Consider the following 19,704-nt stretch of genomic DNA (forward strand, 5'->3'; position numbering starts at 1 on the left):
CACATTTCTCAGCATTGTTCAATTGTCAACAGCTGTCAGATGCGTTTCCTCAGTCGTTGCTTGTGTTTCGTTGCTGGATTTAATCACTTCGCCTGCATCAGTGCATGATTTACAGTGAAAAAGAGATCGTACCAACAAACACCGTTTCCAATCACCCCAACTGCGCATTCTACAGCTGGGCTAGGCCGTCCGTGATTACCCGTCACAGTGGCCACTTTCTCATCTTTTCATTGCATTGAAAACATGCATGCATAAACCACAACAGTAGGCATTGCTGGTACAGCATCCGTAAGGCATCCTGAAACGTTTGCATTTTTGCTGCCCCTGCTGATCCGCCAACAGTGTCCCGTGCTTTAAAATACTCCTTTCGCCGATTGACGGTAAGTGGTGCCACTTCCTGGCTTTCTTCAGCCGTGCCAAAGTTCTTTGCTGTGTGCCGTGCGAGTGTTCTTGGTGTTTTAGCTTTCGTTGTTCCGACTGTCATAAATAAGCCAGCACTATAACAACCAATCGAAACACATTATTCTAATTTAATGCCAACACCTTCCCATGGTGGATGTTTCGGTGGCCGGATTTTATCAACGTGTGTTTTTATTATTGATTAAGGTGCCCGTATCGATTTTGCACCGATTGCATAGTGATAATGTTTCTTTGCTTTCTCCTTTTCGTTCTAGTTGCAATTTGCTGCCTCCATTGATAGCGTTTGCCCCCTACTTCTTCCTCGATCTCCCATCTGTCCCGGAAATCTGCGCACCGAAAACGAAATCCGAGAAGACTGACTTTCGACGACACAAGCAAGTAGTGGGTGGTGGCAACGAACAAAATCGAACCGCCGATATCGAAGTGTAAAGTTGTACATCTGTTGTGCAGATACTCGGGTTGTGCTTTCGGCAAACAGTGAATAGTTGCTGCGCCTGATTGCAAAAGATATTTGTGTTCTCAGCAAGACGCAAGCCCGTATCCGGAACACCTGTTCCATCATCAACACACATCTCTAGCGGGCAGGCACGCTTACAAAATTGAAAGTTTACAAATGCCCAGAGGCAAACGTCGCCTTGCCATAGACATGAGGCCAAGTGAGGACGACCAACAGTCTACCAAAAGGCAACGAAATAGTTATCAAAGGTGAGGCAGTTAAACTAACAGCAACATTATCATTGAGTACCGGACTTAGGACAAACCCATAATGATTATTTTGTCCTGGAAAACGTACAAGTCGTAGTAAAAGGAAACTGCGTGGTTCACCACATCTTGGTTAAACGTCATACGGATGCCGAATGACAGACCCTTCTTGCCTCCAAGTCCACATGCTCCTACTGTTTCCGGACTGTCTTCCCATCCAAAATTGAACCACAAGTCCAACGTCTTGTACGTCGTGGGCAGCTGTGTGTCTACTGCATCTTTTTTAAAAAAAGAACAACAAGATATTTTTAGCACAGGTCCGCAACGGGCAAATGCTTTCCTACCGATGTTTGCCATACATTCATTTGTCTAGTAGACTCTGCGGACGAAGCACCACATCCTGTGCATTAAGTCAAGATCAACAGAAAACAGAAATTTGCCTCTTCAATCGCGCTAGGCGATCCAGTGATCAATGTGAAAAGTACTGAACGTGTGGAGTTTTTCTTTCTTCTGTTTATTTTCCCTACGTTGATCGTTGAACGACATAATCTTCGGTGCAATGATGGGCGACGGAATGTAAAATATGCGACACTAAAGGTGAAAAGGGAGCAGCAATTCACGCGTTTGTCTATTTTGTCCTTTCTTTCCAATGCCTCCCTGGTCGGGTGATAACAGCTCACGGCGTTACAGCAAAACGGATGACGCTTTCAGTCAAAAGCGATGCCTCACCTGGTTTCGGGAGTACACGACACCAGATGATCCGGATAATTTAGGTGAGTGTTTGAAGCGGACGGAACCACCTGTCATTGTTCGAATACGGTGGCTTGTGTTAAGTAATAGAATTGGAAGGTGGAATTCATTGTGTTCTCGCTAATTGGTGTCGGTATCTGAACAATGGATCTAAATTTAGAGGGATGGTACATAATGCTAAATAACGATGTTGCCGTTGTGATTCCAATTACATACTAAATAAACGCTTCTGTTGTTTTAGGTCCGGAAGGAATGGAAAAGTTTTGCGAGGATATCGGTGTAGAGCCTGAGAACGTGGCGATGCTTGTTTTAGCGTACAAGATGGGAGCAAAACAGATGGGCTTCTTCACGCAAAGCGAGTGGCTTAAGGGCCTGACTGACCTGCAATGCGATACCCCCTCGAAAGTGCAGTGTAAGCTGGAACATCTCAGAAGCCTTCTGAACGACCCGAATACATTCAAAATCATATACAGATATGCATACGACTTTGCAAGGGTAAGATAATTTATGTTAGACGTAGGGAGAACATCGAACTGATTTAAAAAAATGTATCTAATCATCTTGTTCCATCTCATGGTAGGATAAAGACCAACGCAGTATGGACATTGAAACTGCGAAGGGGATGCTTCAATTGATGCTCGGCAAACATTGGCCACTGTACGCACAATTCGCCCAATTCCTAGAGCAGTCCAAGTACAAAGTAATCAACAAAGATCAGTGGTGTAATATTCTAGAGTTTTCTCGTACCATCTCCAACGATCTGACAAACTATGACGTCGATGGAGCCTGTAAGTTTCGCATTGATGTACTCACTCACTAATTGACTGATAACTAATCTTTTCATTTGATTTCCATTCATACAGGGCCCGTAATGCTCGACGAGTTTGTAGAATGGCTAAGACAATTACGAGCCCAACCGACTATTAGCTGAGGCCTACTGTACTAGATACCCGGTCGAATGGCGTCGATATGATAAGAGCAGCAAGCAAAGGGCAATATCTGAGAACTGTAAAGAAAAACAAAAACAGTGCGTAAACCACACACTGTTCGTGGTAGGAATGGATTTATAATGGATAAACACCGGCATGAATGAAGTACGACCGGCAGAAAGTAAGGTCAAAACCGTCAAAAACTTCCACACACTTCACACCCTTCCGCTGGATCTAGGTTTTAATCTGGGCTAGTTTGATGCAACCGTAAAAAAAACTCGGCGAAATTAAAATTTGTCGCCACTTCGTTTGAAAGTATCATAAGTTTTGTAGTAAAGTAAATCCCACATTTCACCATTCTTTCTTGGTGCTTGAATGGCAAACCAAAACGAGAATGCACGGTCATACAAATACGGTCCCACACTACGAATACAAATTCAAAGAAAAGCAAACTTAGGGATACCTCAAAGACTAATGCGAAACCGAGTGGTGATGAGTTGCGTAACTTTGAAAAATAGGGCTGACTAGTAGAACGAAGGTAAATAAAGTTGCTAGAAACAAAGAGAATTAGCAGGCTATGTAATTTTTGCATACACACACTCCACTTTCATAGCACATTAAAGTGATCCAGATCTAGACAACAAAAATTTGAGTGAGCCAACGTTCCAAGGTTTTGAATCACGCGTGTGCATCGGCAACGAGTTGTAATGTGGAATGGTACTCGCAAGGGATACATGTCCCTGAAAATCGTCGAAATGGAATGGAAACACTAATCAAACAATAACGATAGATGCAGACGGTAGTAGGCAAGTTGACTGTCTTGAAACCATTTAGGTTCCAAATTACACTACTCATATGTCCAAAGGCAAAACTAAAAACAAACTTAATATAATCGCAACAACCCAACCACTATACTCACCATAACTCTAATTGAAAACGAATGATGATTTGAGAGGAACAGAACAAAACCAGAAAGAAACTACCATTCGATGCTCGAAAACATACGCATAATAAAAGTCCAAACTATCTTGAATACAATACCAACCCGATCTCAAAATGGTTTTATTTTAAGGTTAAGACATCTCATTTACAGTATCGATCTGCCTTCATTTTGCTTCGTCGGTCTAATAATGCTTCGTGAAGTGTTCCACCTTCTTTAGCCTTTTTCAGCGAAAGCTTATCCTCTTTGCTTACGCGTAGCTTCTTGTCCTGGAACTTTTGGAACTTTTTCCTGCAATAAGTAAGGGGCGCGATGTACAATTGTATGTGCTGTCCTAAAACAATATTTCAATACTTACACGAAGTTGATTTCAACTTGGTCCAAATCACCAGATTCCTCGATAGGAATTTCCTTGTTGGATACGTCTTCCCTATCAGAAGAACTTCGGATCACACAAACCTCACTGCTGCCGACCTTCTTTTTAATTGCTACCAGCGCGTCGTCCTCTGGGTCCACTGAAACAAAGCATCCGTTGGCCGCCAGCAGTGCCGTCTTACCCTGATCGAACACCGGCTCAAACTGTTCCAATGCCGAAACGGCATCCGAACGGCCGGTGATCATGCCATCCTTCTCGACCTTCAGGTATTTCCCATAGCCAGATTTGAATGCCACCTTATCTTCGTTGATCAGCACTGCGCTGAAGATTTCCTCCGGGTCCGGAGGATCGCCTTCGTTGTGCGGAGCACCGAGGGTGAACAGACCGTTATCGAGTGCCTTCACGTAGGCCTGCTTGTCGAACTGCAGTGCGATAGAGCCGGTAATGTCCGTCGTTTTCGTTACCATCCACCAGCCGCCATGCTTTACTGCATCCGTATCCACGGTAAGGGCTTTTTTAGCCTTTTTCTCGTGTTTATCCTTCTTGTGTTTGCGTTTTGTACCTCTGTAAAAGAAGCAAAATTAGTCTGTTGTTTTGTCCTTCACATCGTTGTTGTTTAGGTAATACATACTTCGAACTTTCTCCCTTTAACACCAATTTGCTCGATTTTGCCTTAGTATATTCCGACATGATTTAAAAAGATGTTCTTCGGAACAATTTAATTGAGAATTGCTTCCAAGATGAACGACTTCTCGCTTACGATTAGTTGTTTATGTTTACATATGCGATTTGCTGTATAGTGTTGGTAGAATCGGAAGGATTGATTCCGCATCAATATGTCATTTTGAAAATCCATTTCGAAAGCTCCCGATCCGCGGATTCTCTCTTCGAAAGAGAGATTTTGCGATTTTGCGAGAATTCTCCATTCTCTTTTCTCAAATTGGCGCATAGTCGTGGGTAGTTCCCTCGGAACTGAAATGAAACAACTCCCCCTGGGAGCGGATAGCGATAGCGATCCTGATGGTCCTGGGGAACATTCGCAGAATCGATTTTGCCTTTGGATCAATTCAACCATTGATTGTCTAATTGTTACTTTCACGAATGATATGAAAAACTGGTAAGTTTGGTAAGCACGCATGATTTGACGGATTGGGATTCGGATTTGAAGATTTGATAATTCAGTTTCCCCATCACTACAAGGCCAATAACCAAGGTGTAGACATTTGCTTCGAAATCACGACATGCAAGCTATGCATTTTAAGCGTTTTTCTAGCGCCTCAATTCAAACTCTCCGTTTCATTCACGGGCTCTATAACCGGAAATCAGGATCCTGTTTCGGAACACATCATATCTCATTACCAAGCAGTTTGTACCAGTAAGATTAGGGGAAGTCTGAGAAAAACGAGCGTATGATAAAAAAACATTCCAATTACATTGAAAATGCCATCACGTGACGTGGTTTTGTGGTTTGCTTCTATTGTTTCTGCCTGAAACAGCTGGGTCCTGTAGGAAACAACATAAACATCGTTCTCTGTTCATCCCCAATACAAAAATGTCCCAGAAGCTCAAAAACATACTTACATTGTTTCAAGCCTCTGTTGATGTTGTTTATCTTTGGTGTGCAAGCGAAAATCATGGATTCCGAAAGGCACTAAGCCCTCAGATGTCTGCTACTTGATGAGTCAAAGTTTGTTAATCCCAAATGAAACAAAAAAGAATGCGCCTGGTATGCGAAAAATCACGCACAATGGAACTGTGTTCCTTTGTAGTGGGAACAAAAATGTTGGTCAGAGTTTTAAGCCGACCCACCACCATGCTGTTCCCGTTTTGCACGCAGTGTCGTTTTTAAAGTCCGGTGAAGCAGAATAACAAAACATCCGTAACGGACGACGCGGGGAAGCGGAAAACGCGCTTCCATTAATTTTATCCAGTTGGTCGCACAGTTTGAAGTGTGCCTGTTTTTGAGTTGTTAGTCCATTTTACCGCGTACCCAAGGAGCTAAGTCTAGGACACTTTGACTTCGGACTTCCGACGCCTTCGTTGCGCGGTGCGAGTTATATGCGAAGGCGCGAGCATTTTGTACCAGGGCAGGGGAAGGAGCGAGCATTATGTTATCTCTGGGCTTTGTTTTGTGGAGTTTTTTTTTGCATCTTCTAACGTCGACCTTTCATCTTATCTTGGCCGTCCCGCGCTCTATTCATTATGGTCCTTTTTTAGGATTTTCAAAGCTGTTCCGAAGAAACGAAAGCAAGGGTTTGTACTACAAGGTTATGTTCATCGCCTCTGCTGGGGAAAATAAATAGTAAAAACTGCTTTGACGAGTAGAGACACTTGTTGCGGAATATAAAATGAAAAAATAAAACAAAGCATAAGTCCTGAACTATTCCCGAACGACGAATCATAAGAAATACGTGTGCTGTTATACATAATTTGTGATAAATTTTTAAAACATTTTTCAATACTCTTTGAGCATTGTTCACTTATTCATTTCAGTTTAATGACGATTTTATTGAGCTTCTTTCCGTATTTATGTTTGTTTTATCTTCTTCCAGGATCCTTCCAAAGCTCATCGCGGGACCACCATGAATGCAGTTGTCGGCACTGCCCGACGTGCCGTGTCCTTATCCCGGTGTTTTCAGCACGAACCATTCAAGCGGCAAAAACGCATCCTAACCACGCGCCACGATACCCTCATGATGCTTGCACACCGAAAGGACTGCTGAGCACGCTTCCTGGTTGTCTGCTGGCAGGTCCCCTAGGCGCCTGCTGCTGATGTGTGTTAGTCCATAGTAGGGGTGCTAAATTCGGGCACATGCGCACCGCCAACCAACGCGCACGCGAGACCAAATTTGTTTCACTTTCGGCACTCGGGACACGATTTTGCCCTCCTGCTATTTTCCCCCCTCATTCATAAATACAGGAGGGCTGTGGCACGAGCGCGGAACGAACATGAAAGGACACCGACGAGCCACAAAGAAGGATCAACGCCAGCACGTAGAGAGTGAAATTTCACGAGGAAGCTCACAGTGCACATCCATCCGGACACTTTCGCAGTTCGGTGCCGGTTCGCCTCGCGTGTGTGTACGTACTAAAAGGACGCTACTGCCCCGTAGCAACGTGAGCGCAAGTGTCAGTCCACGCTTGGCGTGCACAGTGGTCGTACCAAGCGGTTAGTCTCGAGCCGTCGATTTCCACGCCACAATACATTCGTTGTCGATTCGTTTCATATTTATCCTCCAACGGTGCTAGAAGAAGAACTGTGGGTTAGTCATACGTATTCGAAAGCATCGGGTTGTGCCGGTGTGTGGCTAAATTTGACGAACCTACGTACACTTTGTGTGAAGTTGCTAGGCGACCAGCTCCTCATACCGTAACTCAACCGAAACGCCAGACAAGCCAATAGCAAAAAGTATTCTCCGGCTTGGAAACGTTGCTCCATTCATTCGTTGTATGAAAGAATCTAAACCACAGTAAAATTCCTTTGTAAGCAAAGCCGTTTCATTGATGAGAGCCGACGAAGAAGTTTAAATTGTAATTAGTCTGTTAATTATATTTATCCCTAGCATGATATTTCTGTACGAACGCATGCGTTCTGTTCTATGGATAACCATATGCAAATTCATGTGTTTTAAATAATAGAATGTGAATGAAGGAATCTGCATTTTGAGTACCAGAAAACTGAAAAACAAGATTAACTTTTAATGAAAAAAAAAACAGAGCCATTAACCGCCCGTAAGAACAGAACATTTCATCCTACAGTTGCTGGTTTGCAAAAGTGTGTGCAAAAGTTAAGCTGGAAAGGTTATCGGTCCCGTGCGATTGTGGTTAGCTACGATTTGAAAAAGTCCACCAGTAACCGCTTCGCGTTGAGATTTACGCGATTTGCGGTACAAAAATGGCCAAGATGTAAATGAGGCAACCCGCGAGTTGAAACGGAACGGACTCTTTTGTGCCGAGATTTGTGTATGTGGTGGTTGGGTTTTAAAATTCAACTGCCTTTACCACAACCGGTACCATCCCTTTGGCCAGCATTGTAATGGAGAAGCTGCTGGAGGACACACGGTACATGGGATGGGGCGCGACGTGTTACGTGATTTCGTTTAAACAATTGGAAATTTGACACTCCACCATGCCGGACCAACTTCAGACGCACGTTGCTGCTCCACCGTTCAAACCTGGCGCTGGCTTTTGTAGGTACGTCGGTTCGTAGCCGTCTAGCCCTTTCCGTGTGACCGTTGCAGCACCATGTAGTTTCACATTCATCAAACCTGGCACCAGGCATTCCAGCAAACGCTAGCTGGAACGCTCGGCAATATTTTGCCGCACAACAATGGCGGTTTCCTGGGCTGCTTGATTCATTCTTTGTCGAGCGGCGCAACCGAATGCACGAAGGATTCCAACGACACGAGAAGTGACAGTGTTAGCAGAAGGGATTTTATTACCAACCTAATTGGTTTATTAAAACCATCATTAATGATTTAAAGTGAGGATTATCAGATAAAAGCCCATGGATCGTACATTCTGATCTATTTTCTTAGCTTCGTTACAAGTGAAATTTACGGTGAAATTGTAAAATACAGCCACGTGGAAACGGTTGTGATACTTAAAGTCACAAGAGTGCCATTAAAACTGGTGTAAATTTTCCAGCAAATATAAGTGGATAATGTCAAGTGTGTGCTCTTCCCATTGCAGTGAGTGAGTGAATCTCCCAGCTTGATTTGCGTGCTGTATGCACTTAAATTGGGGGGCTGAGTTTAGTGGCCAACAAAATAAAAAGAAACAGTGAAACATTCCGAGAATCTTCATTTGACGTTAATGCGAAAAAGAGCTGTTGAGGCGTGAAAAGCAGAAACCTCCGGAAAAGCGGTACCCAAGCCGGAAAACGAGCGAGCCGGCATAGGAAACAGCATCGGCAAGGCAAAAAGGTAAATAAACGTGCTTTTCCACGAACTCACACACACACACACTCCCAGCCCAAACCTTCCTTCCTCTTCACGTGGGGCTCTTTGTTTGAGTTTTTCTCCCGATCCTCCCCAATAGAGGCCGTTATCCTTTTTACCAGGAAATCGTGTCGCCGCCGTGTGTGCTGTTTGTTGTGTGAAGACCAGCAACAAATCAACAAAGGGTCGGTTAGAGGAAGAAGGGCGGAGGAGGTACGCAGGAGGCCAATGGAAGAATTATGCGAAACACATGCGTGTGCCTGGTCCCTCCCGCGCTTTCCCGAGGACTGCACAAAGTCCGCGCAAGGATTAAATCATAAAACGTAACAACGTTTACGGAGCCTCCTCACACCAATCCGGCACACACTCTTTTTTTTGGTTCTGTTTTAGGCGCTTCGTGCTTTTTATTCACGTTTTGCGTGCGAGCGCTACGCGAAAAACGACAACCTCGGCAAGAACGCGTACCTCGACGACGACTACTGGTTGGTTTTATCTCATTTCCGAAACCTGAGGTACTAAAATTCGGCTTCTGGGAGTTAGAGGCCAACCGACAGCGGAACCTCCAGTACGTGCCGCAATGCACGAGGGGGTGGATTGTAATTTTTTTTTTTTCCGAGAGTCACGAGCCAAGTACAAGCATCAATTATGTAGATACCATTTTTCGAACGGTTGCTTTACGTCCATTTTGGTGCTGGTATGGAAGGGAATTGAAATTAACACTTCTAAAAAATGTAATTTGAAGACATGAAATGTCCTAACGCGTCGTGTCATTCCTTCTGCTAATGACTTTTGATATGACAAACGAGATTAACACGTTTAAATTAAATTAGATTCTCACGATTTTCGGATTGTTATTTTCCAATCTCAAGACGGACTTGACGTCAAACAAAATCGTCGATCAATTTCGAAGTTTCAAATCAATTGAACCTAGTTATTTATTGATTCTTAAAGACACTAAGATTCGCCTTTATGCCATTACTGGTATGGGATGTGCAAAATTGAACGAATTCTTGGTTTCCTTGGTTTGCAAAGCCGCAGCAATGAAGAATCCTTAAAACATTTACCTTCCCAACACTTGGCCAACATTGGAGCCACCTTTTCCGCCATAAACAAGAGATATAAATTCTCCTAGAAACATGAATAAGTAAATACAATTTGAACCATTTGGTTGGCGATGCACAACACACAAAATACGTCAAACATTGAGGGTGTTCCAACCAAACCATCATCAGACGAAAGTGCACACACTATCGTTCCTCTTTTTGTCTATCTACGGAATAAAATATTCCACTCCTAAACATGCCTTTCGTTTCGATAATTAAGCGAACGAACCGAATTCGACGGGTTGGTCCCTTGTTGTCCTGCCGCCCACCCCAGGTCGAAAGCCAATAAAGTCCGGCCGTAGTTCGGTCGAAGCTCACTAACTGTCACCATAATCGAGCGGATCGAAACAGAGGGTTGCCATTAATTCCAGCTAATGGCTATCGGAACCTCCAGGAACGCGGTGGGAGGCGGAAGGTAACGGAAGGTTGTTCTTGATCCATTACATTGTATGTGTACGGGCGGGCAGCTCATGTCCTGTTTTCCTTCAAGCGCCTCACGCAACGATGTGTTTACACAAACGCAGGTCGTATGGAAAGCTGGCCGGATGGATTGTGACCCTGTAAATCCCTCGTTGGATAAATAGGGGCTTAATGTGGCTTACTGTTTTCGATACAATTCAACTAATGTGCTTCCTATAGGTGGGCGAAAGAAGTCGGAAAAGCTACCTCAAATTTCTTCGAAGGTGGAATTTTTCAATTGAAAAATAAATTTGGGCACGAAAAAGGCTAATATTCTTACATCAAAGCCAGAATCTCCAAAAGCTCCGATCCGATAAAATGCACTAAGCTGTTGACCCATATGATTGTCACATTTGAGCTGGTAGAAACCTTACAAGCAATCATGGAAATGGAAGCAAAGTCATCACCGACGTTCAAACGTTGGATCTTCACCAGAGCTCGTTGCTTATTGCCATACTTGAACCTCAAATGTCGAGCACTCCAAAGCACTCCGAAAAGGCTGCAGTGAAGGTGTCTGAAGATAATGCGACCAATCCGCAATTAATGGAGTGGAAATACCAAAATTACATCCATTCGCAAGCACAAAGTCATATCATTATCGACGCATCCATTATTCAAATGGATGTCGCTTCTCGATAAGCGACGGATGAAGATGGCGATAAGCCCCTAGGATGAAGATAATAATCGTAAGAACCAATTCAACCAAGCGAACGAGGTAGATGATTTATCCTTCGTAAAACAAGCCGAGTGGGCAGTGAAATTGGTGTGATGAAACACTTTACAAAAAAGAACCACTTATGAAGTTTTCTTAGGAATAAATAGAAGAAAAAAAAACACCCTGTGGGAAAACTCGGTCCCCGACAATTTTCTACTACTAAGGGTTGTGTTACCCTTTTTTTCCCTCGAGGGCCGATTGAAGTGACCGCTAGGTGAAGAAAAAAGGGGAAAACCCGTAAAAAGGCTCCCATTAAAACCCGTTTACCTTCCTTGATTTGATATTAAAATGCAAAAGCTATGCAAAAGCACATTGTCCTGCGGCTTTTTTCCCCGGTTCGTCCTTTGCTTGCGCGTTGGTGACTGTAAAAACGGCGTATTGTGTGGCATTTTCCAGGTGTAGGAAAATCAAATCCCCCCCACGGTATGGGGATGCTGCCATCGAGAAAGGATCGTTTGATCTTCAGTTGAAATGTTATAAACGTTGTAATGAAGAGAGAGAGAGAACACGAGAGTGGCGAGAAAGGAAAACAAAGGGTGTAAACTGTTGGGGAAATTTTCACATGACGACGGAAATTGCATCAGGTCTCTGTACGTGACTAACGTGAGATTAACTTTTCTCCTTCATGTCACACGTGGAGCACCTCCTACTCCTTCCTGTTCCCCCTCTCTCTTTCCTCTCCTCATCACATCACTCGTCCGATCTTTGGTGTTTTTTGCAACTACATTTGATTGGGTTAGTTTTTCCCATTGTGCTGTTATTTAGTGCTGGTTTGTTTTCGACACGTTAATTTCCAGCGCTTTGCACCAACCGTTTTCATCTCCCTCGCAGTGACAAACAAATTGAACCACTTTATCACCGATGAAACTGATACGGCACAGGTTGAGTTCCACTTTCCGGGAATGCGGCGCAACATAACACCGTAATCGATGCAACCAAAGCTAAAGGGCACGTTTTGTTCGGCGGCGCTCGGTGTGGAAACATGATAGAAATTGTTTTGATTTTTTGCTTGAGTTTCATCAAATACTGGGAATGGACATAAAGGAAGGAGAGAGAAAAACAAGGGGAATAGACATTCAATATCATTGCAGCAAAATTTGATTAATCGAACCAGACTTCGTTGGCGATTGGTTAGGAAAGGCGTTTACGCTTTTCCACGCACCAGAAAGCATTCAAATGGCCCTAACCCTTAATGGAATGGAATAAATGTGAATGTAAAGTGTTACAAGATCATTGTATGATCATTCAGTAACGTTAAGTTTTTGAAAAACTCTTTACAAATGTATTGTTTCATTTTATTTGGGAGGGCCCGGCCACATTGGTTGAGTATTTTCATATTTTTTCTGCATCTTATTATGAAATGTTTGTCCTTTTTAAGTTCCTTCTGCACATAATGGCATAAAGAAGAGACTTTCGTTGGAAATACTAAACTGTAAAACTGTAATCATGTGAAAAGCTGATCCCTTCACTTTAAATTAAAGAATGTCCGATATTTGTAACAGCTCTACGGGAATTGTTTTTTATATCAAAATATTAATGCATTTAATCGTGACTCTTTGTTTCAAGTATTTTTTAATGTAATAAATCTGTACGATTACGGTGGAAACAAATATTCACCGCTTGGTCGCGTCGTTGCTCCAAGGGTTGCGCATAGTTGAACCGGTAGGCCTTTTCGCGGGTGGCATTTGGGTGGCTTTTGCGAGGTTTCCAGGGCGAGGGAAACGCAACGCGGGCCGGCGAAGGAAACCGGATCAAATGACAACGGCCGTACGGATGGGAAATGACCCAAGGTTCGGCCTCGATTTGAACTCATTTGATACTGAACCATCAAACCCGAGGGCTCCGGGCCGCATTTCTGTCCATTTTATGGGATTCCTCAATCCAACGGTCAATATATGGCCACAGACACACCCACCCACCCACCCACCCAGCCACAAGTAATCATCACCGAGCCATTTCCTACACATGTGTGTTTGTCTACCCCCGTCCTCCACCTTCCGAGGGTGTATGCAAATGACGGGCGAGGTTCAGGGGAAAAAAAAAACGGCAAAGGCGCGCATAAAAGGGAAAATGGCACTTTCCACCGGATCGCCCGTTTGTTCCGCCACGTTGGAAAATAACACATAACGAGAAAATGAAGTGATGGCGAAGAGACGGAAAATGGCATAAAACGGGCCCGGCTTTACGCAGAAGGCTTGGGGTGTTTGGGGTTTGGGGGGCGGTTTTTTTACCCTTCGTGGTTTTTAAAGGCTGGAGGAAAAATGATGATCGTCTTCTGCTTGGGCCGGACGTGTACGTACGTTCAAGAGGCTGGGATAGCAAATCGTCCCTTTCCGGGGAAAAAAGGAAAAACCGGGAATGATGCCGCCGGGAAGGAGAGGTAGTGGTCAGCCCGGGGACGGGAGATCGTAATTTGTTGAAACAGGAAGGTGGACGTCTTTGAGGAGGCATCAGTCCGTGGTTCACCCCGGGAAGAGTATACGATTATCTTTCTCTCTCTCTCTCTCTGCATTTCTCGCTGCGACAGCCATTTCCCTTTTCCGAGGACGAAATTACTTCCGTGTAGTTTCGTGCTTGTTATGTTTACACACACACACACACAGCGTGTGCACTTCTTCCAGCTAGACAAATAGGCTTGCCAGAACTCCAGGATGTCGACACACCACAACCGAAGCCGGCCACTGAAAAGCCACTGGCTGCCACAGCTGCTGGCTCCGTCTGAAGAGGTACGAACCGGGTTTGGGATTTTTCCCGGGTATCCCGAGTGCTCGAGTTTTCGATAATCCACCGAAATGAAAGAAATTCCATCGGCTTCGATGAAAGCGAACTACAAACCGAGGCAGTGTTAGTGTTCCCTTGGCGCCGATTTTGGGTCAGAGCATAATTTCCACGGCGCAAAGCTACGCAACAACATTCCTATCAAACATTCTCCCCTTGTGGCTTCCCCGATTCCCCTCCCCCGCCGAATGTACCTTTGATGCTTTGTCAAACGTGTTTCATCTTCCCGGGAACGAATGTGAACGTCGTGTGTCGCTGTTGAGCCCAATTTCATCCAAGAAGCTTGTCCAAGGCAGGATACCAGGCTCCTTTTGCCTGGGAGCACGTCTTCCGCTTTTTGTTGCCGAAGTAACAAATGATCAAACGTTGCTCCACTGGGAGGAAGGGTGTCGCGCTGTGGGGGGGTTTTTGTTCGCCATTCTATGCAACCGTCGAGACATAAAGGACACTTTGCCACCCGACTTGTCCCGCAGTCGAACTTGTTTGCGCGCCAAAGGACAAGTGCATTGAAGATCAAATAATGGACCTAAAAACGCAACAAAACCCGAACAAGGAACGGAGGGAGTCTTTTTCGGAACACCACGGAAAGGTGTTTGACGAAGAAGAGAGAGAGGGAGAGGTGTTTTCCATCGAACATCAAATCAGTTCCTTGGGGGATTTTCCCCCGCCCTTTGTTGGAGCGCCACAGGATGGTTTTCGATGACGAGGGATGATTTTTCTCGCGTCGGTTGAACGAAACGACAACGTTTGTTGCAAAGCAGAGGACATATTTTCAAACGAACCCCTCTGTGATCATTCGAACATAATTTGATCGGTTCCCCGGAGTCGCATTTCTTTTATAAACTTCCATTCAATGTTGAGTAACTTACGCCTTAAAGAAATATTTGCAAAAACTATGTAAACATTCTATTTTTATCACAGGATGTATCATTGATTCAAACGATTTTCATTCGATAACGATTGTCTGTTATTAAAATCCTAAATTGTTAATTACATTCTTGTATTATCGTAAACATTCAATAAAGGAAAAATTAAAACAATTTTTCATTCGAAATTCTAAAATGCCAACAACTTTATAAAGCAAACATTATCAAAAGTAGTGTTTCTTGTGTGTTCAGAGCAAATCCTACATCATTATTGAATCCTTTTTGACCAAAATGGTAAAGGAAGGGCCGATGGTTTGTTCTCACTAACAGCTTTATCTCGAAAAGAACAAATGTTGAAGGCTGTTCGATCATAACACAGTTTTAAAGAGCTTAAGCAACGTAACTTTACAATCTAATTTACCTCATTCAGTAATCTTGTGTATTTTTTTCCTCTCGTCGATACAAGTATGTCCATATTTGTTATGCTTTGTTTATCATATTTCTTACATAAGCACTTCCATGAAAGTGTAAATGACTACTCATTTGATGCGTTTCGGCTACCAACAGAGGTCATTAGCAAACCAAGGTTTGCAAAGTGTTGACAATCGTAAATCTGGTTGGGTTCGCAATAAAAGATACACCCACCCATTGCTATGGCTATTCCGTGCCAACTATGATCCCATTTTGCTTTCACATCCAATTTGAACTCAAGCATTTCCCACTCGATGATGGGTAGGTTCTTTAAGAATCGTTTGAAAAGCCCACCCACGGGATCAGGGGGGATGTTGTGTTTGTGGCCACAACCCAAGGCTGACCTCTCTCGTGGCCTACCGGATCACCGTTCCGGAACCCGAGCCTGACGTGCAAACTTCGTGCGCCTCACGATCGTTCGGTCGGGGTTCGATCGTAAGGAATTCGGTTCGGTTTTGGGGGGTTCAAAAAAGGGACTCCATTTTGTGGCCGACCCCTAACCGGGTAGACAACAATAAACAAGCCAACGGCAATAGGAAAAGAATCAAAATGTCAACCAAACAATACAGAAAACAGAGCCGAGATTCAACCCGAACGCTCGATTGCACAGCATTACCGGCGTGGGATGGAATCTCCCAAACTCCTCAACAAACTATCATATCCCCGAGGGCAGAGGAGAGGGGTGTGGTGGACTGGCTGGCGCCGCCGACTCGTTCGGTTTGCTGAACGAACCCCCCGAAAAGTATCGATACACATAAACCATCCTCATCATTTGGCCCGTCGATGGAAACCCGGGAATGGAAATCCGGAGGGGTTTTCCCGCAATGTATCTCTATTTTCCAATACATCCTTCACCGGTGATATTGAGTGAGCGCTCGGGATGGGTTGTCCTCCCCATCGTCTACATCCGGCCCTTAAAACACACACGAACACACACACACACACACACACCAATACAAACACACACTCCCACGAGCGTGAGTCACGCTCGGTGCGCGTTGTTTTACCCATTAAAAATATATCACTCCAGTGTGTCAGGAGGAGAAGAAACTGAACTGGCTCCGTTCTACGCGAGCTGACAGGGATGAAATTGCCCCCGAAAAAAAGGGAAAAACACCCAACGAAGGGGTGGGCCTAAGAAGAGGGCCAGCGGAACGAGAAAAGGTGGCAGGACCGGAGAGAGTTCGATGACTTCCGACGAGGGTTGTTGGTTAAAAATCATACATGATAAGAAAGGAGGGGACCAAGGGAGGAGGCACGTGGTGGGAAGTTGATGTGGTGGTCGCGTGGAAGAAAAGATAAGGAAATTTGGTACGCCTCCCCCTTTCCCTGCCCGGTTCCGTCCTTTCTCCGTACAAAACGGACGGGAAAACCTTCGTGGTGTCATTTCCTTCGCCAAACGAACGAGCGCTTTTCCTTCACTCGCGGAACGGTACGATTTGTTTTCCTTTTTTTTCCCCACCCCACCCACTCAGATGGCGAAGGATACGGACGGTCGACGGAGCAGTTGATAAGAATCGCCGTGCGGGCGGATTTTCCGTATCAGGTGAGAATCTGCAAACCCTCGGTGGAAAGCTACTCCGGGTGTTTGAAACCATTTTTCCGTTTGCGAGCGGGCGGGGGGGAGGAGGGTTTTTGCAGGACGGGACGTGCGAACAGGATTTGATTTCACTTCCTTCACTTCCGTCCAATCGCTAGCTTTTCCGAGCCCGGAGTGAAGTGCAGCTTTGTTCTTTTTATTCCTTTCCTTGCTGTATCTTTTTTTTTACTCCACGCCACTTTTAAACAGAACACAAATATTCAATTTTCCCTGAAACACACACACACCGCGTGGGCAAGAGGAAAATCCTGCTTGAAAGGTTAAAATAAATGTCCGCCCGTTGCCTTTTGATATCCACACCGTGTGGAGGTGGTGGTGCTTTTTTATGCGCTACCATTATTCAACCAACGGAACGAGATGGTTCGAAATAGAACAAAACAAATCTGGAGTGTGTGAGGAAATCTCGGCTCGGATGCGTGGTGTGTGGAAAACTTTGTCCATCTTGAAAATAATCTACGGGTTTCCCAGACACTGAGGGACTGCGAAGGCAGTGAATTTCCTCGGCCGTCGGGGGGCGTCACGGGGTGAAAAGAAAATTGTTTTCTTATTGATTGCAGCAATTTTCCAGCTAATGATAGCTTCATTACCATTAGCGTCGCAATTGTACTACCACAAGCACGACACGCAATATACAAAAAAAAACACACACTTCACAGACTGAATGAAAAAGAAAAGGGTCGGGAACTCGAGAGAGTACGAAAGTGTTTCCTACCTTTTTCATGGGACTGTTTTTTCCTCTTTTAATTTTTATTTTCGGCTGAATTGAATACACTCACAGCAGGACGCTGTCTGGCGGCTTAGCCCTATCTCGCAGCGTACCAACGCTTCGAACGGTCCTGGCAGGTCCTTTTTTAAGCGAAGGGTGGAAGTTACAACCACACACTCACGGATACACACACAGACACAAATTGAACGCATTACGCAGCGAGCGATATACAGTGTCGCGTACTCCAGTCTGCAGTGCACAATTCGGCCCATGCAATCTGGGCCTGCATGCAATCTCGAGCCCACAAAACCCCGAGGGAGGGGGGTGGAAAATTATGGTCGAAAAGAAGAAGAAGCGTAGGAGGAAAACCCGTAGCTGCGGGAGGTTTGGAAATTACTCCTACCCGCGCCCACTCGCACACAGACGCGCGCACTGCAAGCGCACACCGAAATGCAAACCAAAAACCCTCCATCGGAAATAATCCCCCTTCGGAAGCGACCGTGCTTCGCGTACTGCTGCTACTAGAACACCAGGCTGGCCATTATTTTCCACGCTGTCTTCCGCTTCCAAACGCGCCGGTGTTTTCCTACCCCGAGGAAAAATAGAGTGAGAGAGAGAGAGAAAAGGTGGGGATTTCCCCTTTGGCAATCGATTCCTGTCCGAGGAAGTAAGTTCTGGACTATGTCTGGACTTGGGCAACGTTGCAGGTTCGTCTCTATTTGTTTCACCACGGCTGGCGATACAGACGTTCGATAGCGTCTCTGCCCATGACCCTCTCCTTCCCGTGGGGACTCACGGAATCCTAGAGTTGCTTAGGGGAGGATTTATAATTTCATTCCATTCCACCGAGTTTCGCCGGGTGATGGACGCGCAAGTACTCGACTTTGACGAGTTTGCGACGGGTTCAGCCCACGCTATCGATTCGATGTCCACCCACCCAAAAGTCTGGAGAAGTCCTGGCGCACGTCAAGTACGCGGTGATGTAGGTCCTCCCTAGTTGCGAGTTATTGCCTTCAGGTGGTCCGCGGTTTCGCCTCCCTGAAGTGTGCTGGAAAACCCCGTTCGTTCGCCGAGTGGGAATGCAATCTTGGCCAAGATCTCAAAGAGCCTTCTTCAAAGTCTCTTTTTAGAGATTACCTTCCAGACAAGATCTACACACCAAGGAGCACCACACCGAGAGAGGGCCATTTCATTTAATTTGCATCCCTTGTCTTATCTACGATGGTGGCTCGAAGTGATCTTGTCTTTCCACCCTTGCCCCGCAGCGCTCGCCCCTCCAAACGGTTCTGAAAACGGTTGATCCTTTTCCCGGTGTTCAGTGTTTCAGTGTACAGCCTGGAATAAGACGCGCTGGAGCCCCGGTCCCCCATTTCCCGACGGAGTACACCGGAAGGAAGTGTCGCTGTGTCGCGCTGTTGATTGCTCCCTCATGCCGCCTGCAAGACATGCCTCCGATCTGCTCCCCTCAACGTTGCCAGTACGAACATTCTCCCCTAAACTTGTGGGGCGTTGTTTCATGTTATTGAAATCGTCCACCTCCACAGCGCCTCCACAACCCCTCGGGGGTTGTACCTTAAGGTTTACGCGACCTTCTGACGCCACATGCGGAAGCTCCCCTGTTTGTCCAACGTTTAGCCTCTTGGATGGAGAATAATAGCAAACCTTCCCCCCTAGCGAAGGCGTCTCCATGAAAGATCCACACAAATTCCGTCGGACGAATCCACGGACGGGCCGTTTCCAGGACAATACCTTCGCTGGATAGTCCCCTTTTTTCCCGGGGATGGTTTGTGACTTCCCTCACCACCCCAGGATGACGATATATCCCGTTCGTCTTTACGCCCTTTAGTCCGTGCGTCGCAAATTGTAACGCAATATTTGTGTTAATTCTGGTCCCAAATTAATAATTTATTGGGCCTGAAAGGAACCCCACAGGAAAAGCGAGAGAGATC

General features: G+C 45.3%; 2 protein-coding genes across 2 annotated transcripts; one reads left to right on the forward strand and one right to left on the reverse strand.

Annotated features, from left to right (window-relative positions):
* Positions 1-679: 679 nt before the first annotated feature.
* Positions 680-3,815, forward strand: LOC131286428 (DCN1-like protein 4). The gene is made up of 5 exons (XM_058315376.1): positions 680-1,125; positions 1,798-1,895; positions 2,114-2,367; positions 2,453-2,660; positions 2,736-3,815. Exons 1-5 carry the CDS (start codon positions 1,034-1,036, stop codon positions 2,801-2,803), a joined length of 720 nt encoding a protein of 239 aa, XP_058171359.1. The 5' UTR covers positions 680-1,033; the 3' UTR covers positions 2,804-3,815.
* Positions 3,816-3,883: 68 nt separating this feature from the next.
* LOC131287813 (protein FRG1 homolog) lies at positions 3,884-4,863 on the reverse strand. The gene is made up of 3 exons (XM_058316897.1): positions 4,749-4,863; positions 4,100-4,681; positions 3,884-4,032 (listed from the first exon to the last, which is right to left on the reverse strand). Exons 1-3 carry the CDS (start codon positions 4,805-4,807, stop codon positions 3,885-3,887), a joined length of 789 nt encoding a protein of 262 aa, XP_058172880.1. The 5' UTR covers positions 4,808-4,863; the 3' UTR covers position 3,884.
* Between the last annotated feature and the right edge of the window lie 14,841 nt (positions 4,864-19,704).

This window comes from Anopheles ziemanni, chromosome 3 (assembly GCF_943734765.1).
Source record: "Anopheles ziemanni chromosome 3, idAnoZiCoDA_A2_x.2, whole genome shotgun sequence".
Lineage (NCBI taxonomy): Eukaryota > Metazoa > Arthropoda > Insecta > Diptera > Culicidae > Anopheles > Anopheles ziemanni.